Raw genomic sequence first — 17,950 nt, 5'->3', positions numbered from 1 at the left:
TTCGTACTCCATGACAGGAAATGAGCCCGACTTTTGCCTGTTTATATCTTTCCTATGTGTTTGCAATTTAAGTTGCCTTATCAGTATATCCAATTAATGAGGGGTTTTCTAAAGCATTGTGGGAACAATTCTGCCTCTTCCTCCTTTGAAAGCAGAATTTGATCAGATCCTTTCCAGCCCTCATATTTGGAAAGTTTAAAAATCTAGTGTGAAGCTGCCCCATTTGCAGCATCACAATACTGGAGCTTATCCATCGAATCCAAGCAAGGTTTAATGTCAAACTGAGAAGGCTTTCTTCTCGTAAGGAGACCTGAAGATAAACAAGCTCTGTAAGTGGCGATATGGCCACGTGCTTGTTTGTTAAACACTGCTTGATCCTGTGGATGACTCTGCGGAATGCACACAGGGACAAAAAATGTGGATACAGTGCACCTGCTTCCAGGACTCAGTCATTACTTGAACCACTTGGGAGATATAATTTATTTTCCTTATAGCACTGACTGCCTAACACATGCATTTTTTAAAATTAAGTTTTGTATCTAATTATATTTGCTCCAGGGAATGAAATACCAAACTGAAAATAATTTTGCCACTGTTTAAATAAGTAGTATTGAATATACACCTTTCATATTAAGACTCTTTATTTCATAAACACCCATGTCATCTCGGATTGCCTGTAGATGTACCATCCAGCCTCCTTGGGTCTTGTTTCTAATTCACACCCCACTCCATAGTCAGCCAGTGTGGATGCAGTGAATGTACTCTTATTTTAATATTAACTTAAGAAATAAACCATAAGGGAGATAAAATTGCTGCCAAATCAATGTATGGTATGATGCCTTCTAGAGCCAAATGCAAATGCTTTTTTGATTATGTGCTGTTCTGGATTATTCATGCCCAGTCTCCTCTTTATTAGCGTGGAAAATCAGGCGTTGACTGTGCCGTCAGCCCCCATCTGATGGGCCATGAAGATGGTATGCAGAGATGTTCAGGAATTTGTTCTTGGTACAAGCTGGCAAACGAACTCAGTTCATTGCCTTTTTGGTTTAGCCATTGAAATTAAAAAGTGTTAGCATCTCCAGAAATCAATTGTATTTCCAGATAAAGGATCTCCTGATAGGAAGTTGTTTCATTACTGCTGATCATAAAGGATCCTAACATTTCCTTGTATGAATATGCCATTGTTTTCCAAACTACCAGATTATGAGTGTGCTTTGATTGCACTATATGGAATGTTTTCATGATTGTAGTGTGCAACACATCTGAGAAAATACATTGAAATTATGTGTCGTTGTGTTTTAGTTCCAATAAGGACCATTCGGATAGCAATTTTGTGAGTCTGCAAATCAACGTCACTGCTGTTGCTCAAGTAGAAATAAGAGGGTAAGTAATAAAACAAGGCTTTTCAATAGTATAACCATGGTTCTCTGCACATAAATCCTTACGGAATACTAGTAAAAACTATACAGAGTATTCCTAAGGCAGGAGAGATCACAGTTCTTTCTGGTTATCAGTTTTTATTCTTTTCTATACATCCCAGCTTCTAACAGAAAATATAGTAAACCCTGTGTATTAATTAGCTCTAAGGATATCAAAACAAGAGATCACTTAATTCCCCAAACTGCCGGGTCAGCAATCAAACTGTCAAAGCCAATAGATGAGAAGCTACTAAAATCGACAAATGTGTGAGTGCCTGAAAAAAACCTCACTTTTCCAATAATTATTTTAGCATAATGATCATTTAGTTTCACTGTACTGTATCTTGGGTTTAATAAACAGCTCTTAGATGGAAGGATGTATGGGCTCTACATTCCTTATCTTTTCTCTTTGGTCTCTCACTTGAGAGACAGGAGGAAAGTGCTCAAGGAAAAGGCTCAGAATCATCATCAGCTGAAAAATCTGCACCTGGGGGAAAGGAAGTCAGAAAGGGACTGCAAGCATCCTTACCTTCATTAATTTTGTTACTGTAATTTTCCTGTCTTTAGAAAAATCACCGACTTGACTAAAACTGTCAACAGGCATTTTGGGCCAGGTTGTCCCCAGGATTCTAGAATCCTGGCTTGCTTCCTTTTCTACAGGTCCTGTGGTCCTGCGTGGTTGGCATTCCTCTACAGGGACAGCTGTGGAGTTTGCACAGTCCCTGTGGGTCCTCTTAGTGCTGTCCTGAGGCTGTCACAGAGGGCCTGTCCCTCTGCCTAGATACTGCTGAGGCTCTCCCTAGTGGACTGCAGAATGATAATGCTACCTAGTATTTACCTAGCCTTCTATGTGCTACCCCATGTCAGCACATTTTTTTTCCCTCACAAGCTGTGCTAAGCACCCTTTTAAAATTTTTTAACTTTTCATTAGCCCTTGTTTGCAGTGCATAATGATTACATTCCTCATGAGGAGTTGGCACGTGTACTTGACACATCGTAATTCTTTTTTCATCCCCTTCTCTCCTCCTATCTCCCTCTATCCCTTGGTCTTTTTCCCCTTTGCAAAATATCTGTTACCCCATTTCCTAATATCTATGTTTTATTTTGCACTCTATTTATATTTTTGGTTTCTCATGTAAGAGAAAAAATGCAATGTTCAAGCTTGTGTATCTGATTTATTCCACTTAACTTGATCTCAAGATGCGTCCATATTCCTACAAATGACTCAAGTTTATCCTTTTTTATGGCAGAGTAGTGCTCCATCGTGTGTAAATACCACATTTTCTTTATCCACTCATCAGTTGGCTTTCTAAATGTGAAAGTGAGGGAATTGTGGCACAAGTTGAAGATTACACAGGTAGAAAATAGAAAGCCAGGATGTAAGTGCAGGCAACCGGGCTCTGAAGCTCATGCTCAAAAATGACCATGCTATCCTGCCTACAGAAACAGAGGGTTTTAAAATTTATGTACAGGAGAACATATTTATGTACACTTCTGTGACTTTTCCCATTCAAATGAATTCTTGCGATTCACTCCTTTTACTGCGTGTACTTGTTGCTCATTCACCTTCTTTCCACAACAGCATTGTACTGTAAAAATATACTGTACCATAATTCATCCATTCCACTTTTGATGAAAATTTGGGACTTTTCTTTTTTCATTTTTGCAGCATTTTTCATACATGTTTTCTGCTATGTATGTGGAAGAATGTCAGCAGAGGGCATGTCAAGAAGTGGAGTTTCCGCATCAAAGTGTTTACACCATTTAACTTTACTAAATAATGCCAAAATATTTTTCAAAATAGTTACAGCAAATTACACTCCCACAAGAAGTGGATGAAAGTTTCCTTTCCTTTACATTATCAACTAACTCTTACAATCATCTCGTTTTTAATTTTAAGCATGTCTGATAGTTAAGAAATAGTATGCAAGTGAAGATTAATGTGTAGTTCTCTAATTTCTAAGTGAAATTGAGATGCTTTTGAAGTTTATATTGTGACTCTTTATTCTTTCTGTTCGGGAAGGTTCTTGTTAATTTTTTACACATATTTCTCCTAAGAGGATTGACTTTTTCCTGTTAGTGCATAAGAAATCATTTGTATTCAAGAATTTAGACACTAAACTATCAGTTAGACATACAAGTATCTTTGGGTTCTGTGGGATTTCTTTTTCAAAGCAAGTGTATTGATATATAAACTCCATGAAGTAAAATTCACTCTTCTGAGAGTCCAGTTTGAGGAGTTACAACATCACAAGAAATTAAACACAGCACTTTTCCATCATCCCAAGTGGTTCCTTTGTAGTCAGACCCTCTCCCACCCCTAGACCCTGGAAACCACGATCTATTTTCTGTCACTATATTTTTACCTGCTTCAGAATGTCACATACATAGACTCATAAAGAATGAATCTGGCTTCTTCCACTTACTATAATGAATCTTGGAGAAACATCCACATTCTTGAATGTTTCCAGTCTGTTTCTTTAAGGCTGAGAAGTATTCCACTGAGTTGGTGTCCAAGGAATTATGCATTCATTCACCAGTTAGTGATCATATAGGTTGTCAGCAGTTGGGGGCTAGTAAGAATAAAGCTTCTGTGACAGTATTCACACCCAGCTCTTTGTTGGAGCATTTGTTTTCGCACAGGGAATTGCTGAATTAAGTGCCCAACTGGTTTTGGAGGGGCTGTAACACTCCTCTTTTGCATACCTTCTAGCAATTGTGTGAGAGTTCACTTGTGCTGCGTTCTGGCCAGCATGCACCTTGGATCTGTATTAAGCATTTTAATAAGAGTGTCATGTATCTCACTGAAATTTTATTCCATTTGCTTAGTGCCCAGTTATGTTGAGTTTCCTTTCAAGGCTTATTTATCATCAGAGTCTCTTTTTGTTGAAGTATCTCTTTCTGTCATCTATCCATTTATTCACTGGGTTGTTCATCTTCTTATTACTGAGTTGTACAATTTCTTTAGCTATTCTGGATACATTGCTTTTCATTTATGCATCTTGTAACTATTTCCTCCAGACCTAAGATATGGCTTTACATTTTCTTAGCTGTGCTGTTCAAAGAGCAAAAGCCTAACACTGTGATTAAATTCAATGGTCAGCTTTTTGTGGTTTGGTTCTTGGTGTCTCAGGTAAGAAATACTTACCTTTCCAAAGTCATGAAAATTATCTTCTATGTGTTGTACTAGAAGTTTTATAATTTTATGTTATGTTCATTATGTTATTATGTTTATTATTTTATAGGTCTATGATTAATTTTATGTTAATTTTTGTATCTGGTCAGAGGCAAGGTCCAAGATTCATTTTTTACTTATGAATATTTACTTCATAAATGTTCCTGGGCCATTTTGTTGAAAAGATCATCCTTCTCCTTCCCATTAAATTGCTTCAGAACCTTTGTTGAAAATCACTTCATATGTGAGGGTCTATTTGATCTTATGTTCTGCCCTATTGATCCACATATATCCAAAGACTTACTGGTCTCCATGCATCCTAAATGTTGAAATGGAGAAGTATGTCCTGTTATTTTGAAAGACACATTTCTAAGTAGTACTACCATTTTTGTTCGCTGATTTTCTCGGATTTTCTCTACACTTATCCTATTCTCTATTAATAGTGACACTTTTACTTTGTACTTTCCCATCTGCATGTTCAAACATCTATTTGGCCAATGTCTTTTAGAGAAAAGAGACCTCACAAGAGAACACCCCCACTTCTGGCACCAACTGCAGGTTTGGGTGGTTCCCACAATTACCCTTAGGTTTAAAAATTCATGAGGAGGACTTGCAGAACTCACTGAGAGCTATCATATTCACAGTTAGGTTATTACAATTAAACAGTTAAAATGAAAACCACTGAAGAGAACATTGGTGGGATCTAGAGAAGTACCAAACACAAAGCTTCCATGGTCCTCACCTGTGGACCTAGGATTCATTACTTTTTCCTGGTATTGACGGGTGGCCACATGCATGGAATATCACCAACCAAGGATGTTCCCCCGGCCTCAGTGTCACAGTTTTCATTAGGGCTCTATTGTATAGGTACAACTAGTGGCCTGGCCAATTAATTGGTCTGAGTCTCCAAGCTGATTGATATGCTATAATTAAAGCTCCCATCTGAAATCGCATCACTGGTCTTTCTGGTGTGGACTACACCCACCCTAATTCACACTGCAAGAAAATCCCGTGTGACTCAAGGCTTCAGGCAAACGCACCCACTCCTAGCAGACATAAAATTCAGAAAGCTTAGAGATTCTGCCCCAGAAGCTGAGAGTAAAGGCCAGAACTCCTATTGGGCCAGGTTAAAGTGTTTGCTTAGTAACATCCTGCATTTTGTTGTCTTCCTTTACAGCAAACACTAGGACCACCAATGCAAGGCTGGAAAGACATCCTTGTCTTATCCTCAGTCTCAGGGGAACTCATTTAATCTCTCACCATTGAGTTTGATGTTGATTGCAGGTTTTTGTAGATAGCTTTTACCAAGTTGAAGATGTTCCCCTTTTATTTCTAGTTTTTCTTGAGAATTTTTAACATGAATATGTTTTGTTTTTTCAAATGCTTTTTCTGTGTCTACAAAGTTGAAAAAATGATTTTCTTTTTTTTTTTCCATGAAGGTGGTGAATTAATTCATTTTTGTTTTTGAATTTTAAACCAAACTTGCATTCAGGAGAAGCCCATTTTCTTTTCTTTTCTTTCTTTTTTTTTTTTGTATTGGGGATTGAACTTGGGGCCTTCCATTTTCTTTTGATCATCCTTTTTTTATATATTCTGGGATTCAACTCGCTAAAATTTTGTTAAGGAGACCTCCAAATCTATGTTCACGAGAATTACTGATATGTGGTTTTCTTCTCTTGTTCTGGTTTGAGTGTCGGGGAATACTAGCCCCATGAAATGAGTTGGAAGTGTTCTTCCATCTCCACTATTTTCTGGAAGAGTTTGTGTAGAATTAGTTACTCTTTCTTCCTTAGATATTGGGTAGAATTAAGCCAGTCATGCTGTTTCTACTTGAATGGCCTAGGTAATTTGTCATTCATGGATTTTTGTCTATTTTGTCTAAGTTGTTCCACATATTGGAATAAAATTGTTCATAATATTCTCTCATTCTCCTCTTAATATCTTTCGGGTTTATACTGCATCCCCTTCATCATTCCTGATATTGGCAATTTGCATCTTCTTTTTTTCCTGATTAGTATGAGAATTAATGATTTTTTCAAAGAACCAGATCAGTCGATTGATCTATCTATATCATCTATTTATCTTTCTTTTTTGCTTCTGCTTTCTACTCCATTTTCCTCCTTCTTTTTTGTTGTTATTTACCTCTTTCTGCTTTCTGTAGGGTTGATATCCTCTTCTTTATCTAGTTCCTCTATGCAGAAATTACCATGTTTCCCTGAAAATAAGATGGAACTGAAGATCAAAAGCACCAGCCCCAATCAGCCTAACCTTGCTTTCTTGATTAGTTTTCTTGTTGCTGAGACAAAATACCCAACACCCAAAGTTAAAAGAGTAAAGGTTTATTTGGCTCACAGTTTCCAGAGGATGCAGTTCATAGTTGGCTGGCTCTGGGGTGGGATGACATGGCAGAGGTGCATCGCAGAAGGGAAACAGTTCATGGCAGGCAGAAGGTAGAAGGCAGCAAAGCAGCAAGCAGCAGAGTAGTGAAGCAGCAAATGACAAAGCAGCTCTCTTTATGTCCTTTATATGCTATCCAGGCTACATGCCCTTAGGGAAGGTAGCACTCACATCCAGGAAGGGCCTTGGCATTATCCACACTCAGAACTATGCCAAACCAATCAGTGGACTAAATTAGTAATCACACACCCTTGATCCCAGCATCATACACTCTATATCCAGCCACCTCTGAAAACTCCCACCTATGAGCACATGAGAATTTGAGGGGATATCTAGACACAAGCCATAACACTTGCCCTACCTGCCATTACAGAGTAGCCAGAGAACAGTGAGATATAATCTGCATGACACTGGCCATCACCATGGTAATGACCAGCTATTAATTACAGCTGCAATTTATTTTCCAGTTGGGCCTTAGTTTCAGGGAAACACCAGGTAACAGTGATTAAAGACCTCCTTTCTTTTCCTACATAAGCATTTGGTGCTATACATCTCCTTCTATTAGCTGTGTGCCACTGAGCTAAATCCCTGGCCCTCTAAAATGTTGATATGTTGGGTTTTCATTATAAGTCACTTTAAAATATTTTTTATTTTTCTTTAAGCCATTAGTTAATTCATGGTAGTTAATTACTTTGATATACAGGTACCAGTATTTGTTTTATTTTTGTAGATTTCTCATTTCATTCCCCTGTCCCTCTTGGTGAGATAAATACTATTAAAAATCAGAGGAGAAACCACAAGCACTACATTTTACTCTCTTATTTTTATATCTTGTCAAAAATTTCAGCTGGTACATATGAACTTTTGTCTTATTCTTAAAGCTTAGCTTAATTTCGCTAACCAAAAATAAGCTTAAACTGTTTCATAACTGTTCCAAAATAAATGTAAAATTTTATATTTTTATTTAATAAGTCCCAGCTCTATCCAAGATAGCTGCTAAGAGGTTAATATAACTCTTCATTTTCTTTTCTTGGTACCGGGGATTGAACTTGGGTCCTTGCTCTTGCACAGGAGGCGGCAAAACCACTGAGCTAAATCCCCAGCCCATAACTCTTTATTTTCATACATCCCTGTCATGTAATTAGTGTTTTCAAAAGTATTTCTACCACCACAATAAAACAAAGAAGGACATTTCTATAGTTTTTTTCAATAAGCCTAACAATTAATTAAAATTAGGTTTCTCATGTGGATTCAGTTGTTTCAGTTGCTGAGTTAATGCCAAATAACTGACCACAGTTTATTCTCGAAGACAGTGTTAAAAGTTCTTTTTGGTCATTTTACATAGTAAAACTCTTTCATCTGAATATGCAGCAAAAATATTCGTTCTGATGTTTAATTCTTCAAGGAACACAGCTGCCACGTTGAAAATCTTCCATGTTCAGTTTTCAGGAAAATCTAATTTTCTCTTAGCCAATAATGTTTATTTGGATGTATTTTAACATGGATTATCTTACATAGTTGTTTTTAAAAATTTACTGTTATTTTATAGTTTAAAAATAAATGAATACAGATTTTTTTTGAGTGGGGAAAATACTGAAAACTATTCCTTTTGTTTCATAGCTAAAAATAATGAACATGGCCTTTGAGTCAATTTACATGCCATTTGCTGATACAAAGGATGAACTTAGTAGAGATGTATAAAAAGTAAATTTGGCCGTCAGAGACAGCTCATGAAGAGATGAAAGATAGATAGATGATAGATAGATAGATAAACAATAATCACTATTTATTGGGGCATGATCAATCCTCTGACTGCCTAGAAAGGGGGACCACGAAGGCTAAAGAAAAGAATACAATAGAGACATTCATAATTTCAAAGTATATAAGGGGGCCAGGAGGACAGTGCCCCAGAGTGGGCAAAGACAAGGAGTCTCCAAGCTGGCCATTATTTATTGGGTAAACACAACAATTGGAGGCAGCATCAGGTGACTTAGGGGGCAGTGGTGATCCTATGTTGCTGTGGATCTTATGCTGATGAGGATCTTATGTTGATGAAGGCAGTAAGAAGAGCATATAATAGGTGGGATGAGTTAAACTGATGAGGAATTCATCCCTGCCCAGGTGAAACCTTTCTCTTTTTGTATTACTACTTGGCTCTCAGAGAACCAGGATGTCTTCACTGATGTAATCTTGCCCCTGAGTGCCACAGCATCATGGGACCAGTGAGGCCTCAGCTGTGACCGGAGGCAAAAACAGAGTTACATTTCCACATGCCATAACCAGCTCTTGGGCAGGCCACATTGGGCTTTAGACAGCTATAGTCAGACTTTCATTATGAAATGATTCGCCCCAAAACTTATGTAGAATGGCTCTTGACAACTGTTGAATAGGTTTGTATTGAGATCACAATCATGACAAACCAAGGCCTGCAGACGATACAGTATGATCCGCAGCAGAGACAGTAAACATCGTCCCAGACAGGAAGTGATAGCCTTGCTATCTGGAATTCATGGGATTTGAAAACAAGGTTTTGAAAATAGGGTTCACACCATATTAATAATACTCAGATTTGAACTTCCTGACAGCAAAACTCTGATTCCTTTCTTCCAGAAAATAAACTGTATTCCAGGAAAATAAAAACTTAATTTCATACAAAGCCCTCTACATTAATGTTTATAGCAACTTATTTGTAATGGTCCTAAACTGCAAACACCCCCAGTGTCCTTCAGTGGGCAAACAGTAAATGAACTGTGATACATCCACACCACCGACTGTCACTTAACAATAAAAAGGAATGGACTATTGACAGATGGATCAACCAGGATGGGTCTCCACAGAGTTATGCAGAGTGAAAGAAGCCAGTCCCCAAAGATTACATGCTGTGTATTTCCATTTATATAACATTCTTGAAATGACAGAATTATAAAAGCCGATTAGTAGTTGCCATGAGATGAGGAGGAAATAAGGGTGGAAGGAAGTGAGTATAGCTGTAAAAGGGTATCTTTAATGTGAAAGAAATGATTTGTACCTTAACTACATCAATGGCAATATTCTGGTTGTGATATTATACAAAATAGCACAACTTGGTTTTCTAAGATGTTACCATTGGAGAACCCTGGTTAGAGGGTAGATAAGTTCTCCTCCTATTATTTCTTATAAACACATAAGAATCTACAGTTACCTCAAATATAATTTAATTTAAAAAAACAAATTCCTTGCTTCTCCCTGAATCCCTCCTAATATCCAATGTTACCATTAACAGTACCCCAATCTTTTTATCATCTGAGGGTCCCAATGAATGACACCCCATCTATCTTAGGAGAGAGCACTATTCAGTAGGAGTGGTTACATTACTGCATGGGCTGTTAATACCAAACAAGTTAATTGATTGTGTTCTTTCTTGCTGGCTTGCTTCCCTCTTTCTAAAACATTCACGGATTTAGTGTGTCTCTGAGATAGTTGGGAGTCATTCTGCACCGTGGTTTACTCCATATCTGAAGCTTCTTTAATAGGTAAATACCTGGGATTTGTAGACCATAGTTTTTGGATGATTTTTCTGGGCCTTGTGATAAATTATATGTTTCTTCATATTTCTCTCTGATTTTGCTAAGAACTGTGCCAGGAAATTTAAATTGTGTTCACTATTACTGCAACTGAGGCCCTCTTAGGATATACAACATATTAGATACAGAGTAGAAGGTCTTAGGCAAACATTATTTTAATCCTCTCCTGCAACTGACCCACTACTTCTCTGTACAAGGAGAGTTTCTGGCCACATTGACTCTATAATACCTGCCAATGTCTAACGATCCATGCCTGTATGATCCTAGAGAATGTATCACAAGTTCTGTAAGATCCAGAACTAAAAGAACAAAAATTTGCAGAGAAAATATATTCAGCTTCTTTTCTAGTTTCTCTCTATGCTAAAAAATAAAAAAATCCCCTAGTACTTCATTCATTATCCCCTAGTGGATAATGGATGTTGAGCACGCACCCCACTGTGTTGCCAAGCAGAAAACAAAGTGAAGATTTGAGTGGGGAAGTAAGCAAGACCCTGTGGAAAGGAAAGTCCAAGCTCCCTGGTTTCCCTCTGATGAAAGCAACCTGACACATCTTGTGTTCATTTTACCATGTTCCCCAAGTTGGAGCTGAATATAATTTGACCAGATCAAGTAAGAAAAGAGAACAGCATGACGACAAGCCAATATAAAGGTTGAGAATTTTGAGGGGTCATTGCAGCATAGCTGTGACCCACAGTTTTTATTTAACAAGTACAAGTGAAGGCTATATATGAAGGGCTTTATTATTTAGTAACATTTCTGTGGGTCACCCATTTTCAAATGTACTTCTGCATCCACTTCTAAAAAAACAACGCAGCCAAATTAACTTTGACCAAAAGCATTTGAGATGTTTTCCAATCATTTGTGGTAGACAACCGAAGAGTGTATCACAATTTTCCAGATGAGTCAATAGGGACGAACCAACCTTAATTATTTGCCCTATGGTGGGAATTTAACCCAATAAATTTTGTACTTTCTGCTTCAGAGGGAGATTACCCAGAGGAGGAGAAAAATGATAACTCTGAAGTTTCAAGAGGCTGCAGTAATTATTGGATACCCCCTACAAGGCATTTGAGGCATTTCATTGCCACAAGAGATGTTTTATGTTGAAGTTACTTTTAACCAAAGGTCTAGGAATTCTTTGAAGGATCTTTACCTAAAAACTCCTATGAAACATTGATTTTTTTTTTTGGAGAATTATTCTTTTTACAATTTATTTAAAATAACAATTGGGTTTATAGTCTGCTTTTAACATGGAATAATGCCACATAATAAATGTCATTCATCGTAGGATCCTCAACATATTCACTGCAGAAAAATACACCCATATATTAAGTTAATGTCCTGCTTACGTGATTACACCATTTAACTCTTTCTCACCCTTAACTTGTCTATAAGACAACTCTATGATGATATCATGCTTTATTTTGTTTTAGCTCTGAATCTGTCCTTGGGAGAGGTCTGGTTACATTAATAGAAATCCAAAGAAATCTAAGAAGAGATATACAGTGACCACTGTTCTAATCTGAAGTCTTTAACTAGAAACTGTATTTCTTTACAACTAGACATTAAACATAACACACAAGATGACTAGATATTTATCCATAGACAAAAAGTCTCATTGTTTGATATGGGTTAAAGGAGGATTTTACAGTCTGTATACAAACAGACATGCACACACAAAAGCACAGGATTGATAAAGGTATCTATTTATGTATGTGTATGTTTAATTATTCATCTCAAGAGTGCTCTCTGCTCTACCGCTTACTGTTCAAGAAATGAGATAACGTAAAATAGTTGATTTGAACTACAGACCACTAATTAGGAGTATGCAATAGTAGATGTTTCGTTATTGTTTTACTTATTTTGCTAAACATCAACTCCAGCAATTTTTCCATGGAGACAATGTCTTCTCGGGTAAATTAAGAGGCACATGTTACCTCTGTTGTCAGTGTACACTGTGGTGAAATATTCCTTACCTGGGCCATTATCAGCAATTAACCCACCATTCCATGTTCCAGAGTATCCCACCCTCTGCAAGTTGTTCTGCCCATTCATAACTGGCAACTGGAGAAGGAGCCCCGCAAAGAAGAGGAAGTTGGGCCATTGGTGGAGCATATTTATGAGGTAGCTGTCTTCTACGTTCAAGCTGTGTTAGGGTTTCATTCCTGTGTTTATTGCTTGTTAAGTATAAAGCATCTTTAAAAGCATCAATCCAAGATCCAGGCTTTATGTGCTGCCTGGATTCATGGTGTTATGCTCCCGTATCAGAGTGGGTCAGGGAGGGGGTCCTGTTAGTACTCAGAGACCTGGTCACTTGGTTCTCGACGGTGAGGGGCATGACACTATAAGAAACATTTTATCTTGAACTGCTTTTCTTTTTTGCAAAGTTATATTTTGGCCTGTTTAATATTTGGACAACCCATGTGTAAAAATGACTTGCTCCCTAGACTTTCTTTCAATTCTTCCTGCATTTTTGGATATCTCCAAACCTCACCCATCTGTTAAACTGAAGGTCACCAACTACAAGGTTCCTGATGGAAAGTTTGCTGAATGTTTTGCTTTTGTACAGAAAAATGTACATATAAGATGAGTACATATAAGATGGCAAATAGATAAGAATAATTTTACTTTTCAGTTACATAACTCAGCTTAGAAATAAATAAGATATTCTGAGATATGAAAGAGTCCATTAATTAGTAATACATTTTCCAGAAACAGATAAGTGGGACTTTAAAGTTTGTGAAAGTATTTGATTCAATCCTACTTAAAGCAGTCCTACTTCTAATCTTAGCACAAATTGATTGTAAAAGTTTAGGGTAATTACCAGTTGTACCAAAAGCAACCTTCAAATGTTTCTTACATGTTAACTTCATGTCTCAAAATATACAGCATCAATAGATGCCATACCTCTTTGGTAGGCCACCTAATAAGCAAAAAGAATAATTCATCGTTTCATAAAATTATGATAATTGTTACAACTGTGGGGGAGAAAAAGATCCGTGCTAATTTTGAAGGTGAATTTTTAAATCCACAATAAATGTAAACATGTTCAGTGTTTTCAGATAACTGTTTTGTGTCCTGTGAGTGTGGAGTTCATGCATGAAAATTATTTACCTCTTTATGAGATGTGGCCCTTCTTTCTTTGGAATTTGCTGATGAAAGCTGAAGGAGCTCAGCTTTGAAACACACACTCATAGTGAAGTGCAGTGAGTCCAGACTTTGGCACTTGATGGATGACCAGTCTTCCAGGGGGTGAAAGAGGGCGTGTCTCATATGGTTGTAATTGACAACTTAGTAGTCAAGAAAAGGCAGATTCCAATGTAAAGAAAGTCACTGAGTTTTGAAAGCATACAGTTAAAATTGCATTTTTAACACTACTATTGAATTGGTATAAACTCGTGATGAACAGCCATAGTTAACACAGGTTGAGCATCCTCAATCTGAAAGCATGAACCGTGCTCAAATTCCAAAACTTTTGGGGCACTGACACAATGCCACCATATCTGATCTATTCCTGTGGGTTGTGGTGCAAAACACAAGCACATTAAAAATACTGTACAAGATAACCTTCAGGTTATGTGCATAAGGTATATATGAAACATCAGTGAAGTTTGGCTTTACACTTGGGTCTCACTCCCAAGATATCTCATTATGTGTATGCAAACATTCCAAAATATGACCTCTGAAACACTAGTCCCATGCATTTTGGATAAAGATGCTCAATCTGTATTATCTTCACTGAGGAAATCCACTTTTAGAGCTCCTCAGACTGGCATCTTCTCAAAACACCAGTACATCCTGCTTTCTAAGCTCTCCCTGCCCATGTGGATTCTGCTTTTTCTTATTTCCAACAGTCATAATCCTGGTGACTCAAAACCTGTAATAGATGCATTCTAAAACAGGTCTGGGGTGTGTAGAGGTGGATTTCATTTTCCTACCATTTCATAATGTGTCACTTGCTCGCAGCTGCACAATATTGGACCAAGCACTATCAGGGACGCCATTTTGGAGGTGGGCTGGCCATTCTCCTCGCGGGATGAGTTTCTTCTCTATATTTTTCATATTCAAACTCTGGGACCTCTGCGATGTCAAACAAATCCTGATATCAATCCACAGGATATAAAGGTAGGAATCCAGTCCAACCAGTGGTTTTATTATTTTTATGGCAAGGAAAAGATGAAAATGGTGACTTGTTTAAAAAAAATAATTATAGGTTCCTTCAGTAATCATTGATCTGACCTTTTAGTTTTCTAAAAGTGCCAAATTCAATTTTAAATATCATTCCTAGAAAACTTCCATTTCTCATAGACTCATTGCTCCTTGTAACCTGTCATTTCTTTAGCCCATTTCAATATACACCTTTTATATATGGTTGGACTAATAGCACATCCAAGCCAAAATCATAAATAGATAGGTCATGCTTTGGAGAATTAGTATGAAATGTTGTTTTTAAAGTCTTGTTGGTATGTTGACAAAAGGCATAAGGATCTTTGCCAAAGTGGGCTGGCACCAGTAGTAAGTGGTGGTAAAATATGAAAATTTACCAAAAATTGACTCGATGCTACCAGGACCGCACAGCAGTGAAGCTCATAGAGAAACCCAAAGCCCTCCTGCTCAGACCCTAAAATGCATCCAAAGCACCTGGGAGGTTATTAAAGTGCAGGATCTAGAAGGAGCCTGAGATTAGGAGCTGAAGGCCAAGGAATTGTTGCATGCCCATAATCCCAGCATTCTGAGGGGCTGGGACAGGAGGATCATGAGTTCCATCCCAGTCTGGGCAACTTAGAGAGACCTTATCTCAAAAAAAAAAAAATTAAAAAGGGGGAGGAGGTAGCTCAGTACAAAGGCCCCAGGTTCAATCCCCAGTACTGAAGAAACAAAAACAAAAACTCCAGTGCCAAGGATCTGATCCCATCCAAATGAAGATTCAGTCTTGGCTTCAGTTCCTTCTAAGAGGAAAGAAACAAATTAACATAAGCCCTTGAAAATGTCACATCTGTATGCAAACAAAACCAGAACTTTGCAAATCAGATGTTGTCCTCAGAAGACAGCTTCATTAAGGAACCAGCATTCTCCTAGTAGCTGTAAGGATGAGATGCTCTAGTCCACAGCATCCACAAAGAGCCACAATGCAAGTCTACCTGGACCAGGGCCCTGTGTCATTGCTGACGAGGAAAGGCTTCCCTTTGAACCCAACGTGCCTGTTTTTCAGAGGAAGATTAAAAGGAGGCTCCACAATAAAGCTTCCTTCTGTGGAGAAATAATAAATAAGACCACTTGTGCTCCGTGAAATATCTGAAATACTTCCTCCCTGGAATTTTTCCCATTTTCTCTTTCTTTGCTCTCCCTCTCTAAGGACAGTAACTTATTAGAAAACACCTTCAAATGTTCGTATGAAACATTTAAGTAACTCAGATCTTCACATATCCCGCTCTATTTAACATCTACTATAGTTTGGTTGTAGATTCTTGAAGCACATGATCACCCGTAGGCTTCTCTCTCTGAGTGCAATGTTTAGTTTATATCTGACACTATTTATATATGTTTGTATATGTATTATGTAACTTGTTTAATGTGTACCATGTTGGTTGTGAGTTACTCTTTTGTGATAATTTAACAATCGTTTTTAGTGACTGAGGCAGTCCTGATAGCAAAGTTTCCTGAAAGGCTGACAGATTCCTGCAAACCAAGTGGGAATATACACTGAGCACATGGCATTGTCTGTGACTCACTTATTCTTTAAAGTACTCATGGACTTTCATTAAAAGTTAGTCTGAGGCTAGGAATTTTTCAAATGCAACTTAATTAGTCTCCTTTCCTAAAAAACTTGAAGTCTGTAAAACTTAAATGTAAGATTTGATTATACTGTGAAGCAGTAGCTGCCTACATTAACTGATCATAACCATGTATAAATTCTTGAAATTCTGAAGTCATGGAAAAACTGAAATTGCATTACTTTCAAATTCTCAATGTACCTTTACCTATATTTAAAATATAGTCTAGAGAGTCTAGAAAAACTTATTAATAAATAGATTCTAAATAAATATTCAGTATGTTTATAGCAGCGGTTATAAACAATTGAGAACACTTGAAAATGATTTTCCTCTTAAGATATTAAATAATTTCATGATGAGGTTGCTATTAGCTTTCTTGGAAATTGATATCTTCCTAGATGATGCAAAGATAAATAATCTTTCTCTATCTCAAATACAGATTAGAGATTAGTGAAAGATTATAATATTTTTATATGCTGTCAACACAATAGGCCTAGGAAAACTTTAGTTTTAACATCACTTATAAGATTTTAAGCACTTGCATCAAAGTTAACTGCTTTAAAAAAGTGTGTAGCTAATTTTATTTTTATTAAGAGGCAGAGGAAGTGAATTTAGTAAAAGGAAAGGGAGGCAGAATTGTGTTTTTAAAGGCAAGAATTAAATACCAGCATTTAATAAATGGACTGTGGTACAATTCCTTGCTATTTGTGCCATGGTTTGTGGTGTGGTTTGTCCCATCTGAAGCATGTGTTTAAATCTGACTCCCAGCGTGTGGAGAAATGAGGAGGCCTTCAGGAGGTGTTTGGGTCATGGCAGCTCTGTGCTCATGAAGGGATTAATGCTGCTCTCCAAGAGAGAGCTACTTGACCTTGAAGGAGCGGGTGTGTTGGAATCAGGTTGTCGTGAAGGAGCGCTCTTCTTGTTCCTCTCTCAGCATGTGACCCCTTCCACCCTCCCTTCATGAGGTCCTCACCAACTCCATGCTCCTGGACATCCTGGCCTACAGAACCACAAGCTACAATAAACTGTCCTCTATAAATAATGAAAAAATAAATTACCTCACCTCAGTTGTTCTGTTATAGCAGCAGAGCATGGACTAAGCCACTTGCTCTACAGGTTCCTTCTGAGCAGAGGGAGAAGTGGGCAGTGCTTGGGTAATCTCTGCCTCCATGAGCAGAACCTCTCCACAATGCCCAGACCTCATGGGGCCAGTCCACCCCAACCCTGGGCCCGTTGTTGAGGAACTCTCGGCCCAGCTTTCTGAAGTCGAGGGACTTGCATGGTTCTCCCACCATGTTTTCCCCTTCAGCCCCTCAGGGAATGTTCTCTCAGCCAATTTCCTTTTTTTGTCAATTCAGATTCACATTTTAGTCAACTTCTCCTTCTCTTCCATAGTCTCATTTTGCTCACTGACCACTGAAATGAGTGCTCTTCTCCATTGTATCTCCCCAACCCTCTCACAGATTTCTAAAAAATCCTGCTTATGAAAATATGAGAAGAGGAAAAAAATGGAAACAAGGTCTTTGCAAATAGGGAAGGGTGGAGGGGGTGAAGGGAGGGCAAGGGAAGGGGAAAAAATAAGAACCAAGAGACTCATGTAATGGTACAAGATCCCAATGATGA

At 37.8% G+C, this 17,950-nt stretch overlaps 1 protein-coding gene across 1 annotated transcript in view; it reads left to right on the top strand.

The window, feature by feature from the left end:
- Itga8 (integrin subunit alpha 8) overlaps positions 1-17,950 on the top strand; it is a 195,341-nt gene that overhangs the window by 133,975 nt on the left and 43,416 nt on the right. The window contains exons 23-25 of the mRNA XM_004859985.4: positions 1,303-1,383; positions 12,572-12,677; positions 14,520-14,678. Coding sequence (XP_004860042.1) covers positions 1,303-1,383; positions 12,572-12,677; positions 14,520-14,678 — 346 coding nt within the window. The remainder of the gene's footprint in view (positions 1-1,302; positions 1,384-12,571; positions 12,678-14,519; positions 14,679-17,950) is intronic.

This window comes from Heterocephalus glaber, unplaced genomic scaffold (genome assembly GCF_053883595.1).
Source record: "Heterocephalus glaber isolate CG9 unplaced genomic scaffold, H.glaber_assembly_v1.0 deba00000768, whole genome shotgun sequence".
NCBI lineage: Eukaryota > Metazoa > Chordata > Mammalia > Rodentia > Bathyergidae > Heterocephalus > Heterocephalus glaber.
The sequence above is the reverse complement of the archived record's forward strand: the minus strand, read 5'-3'. Positions and strand labels throughout refer to the sequence as shown.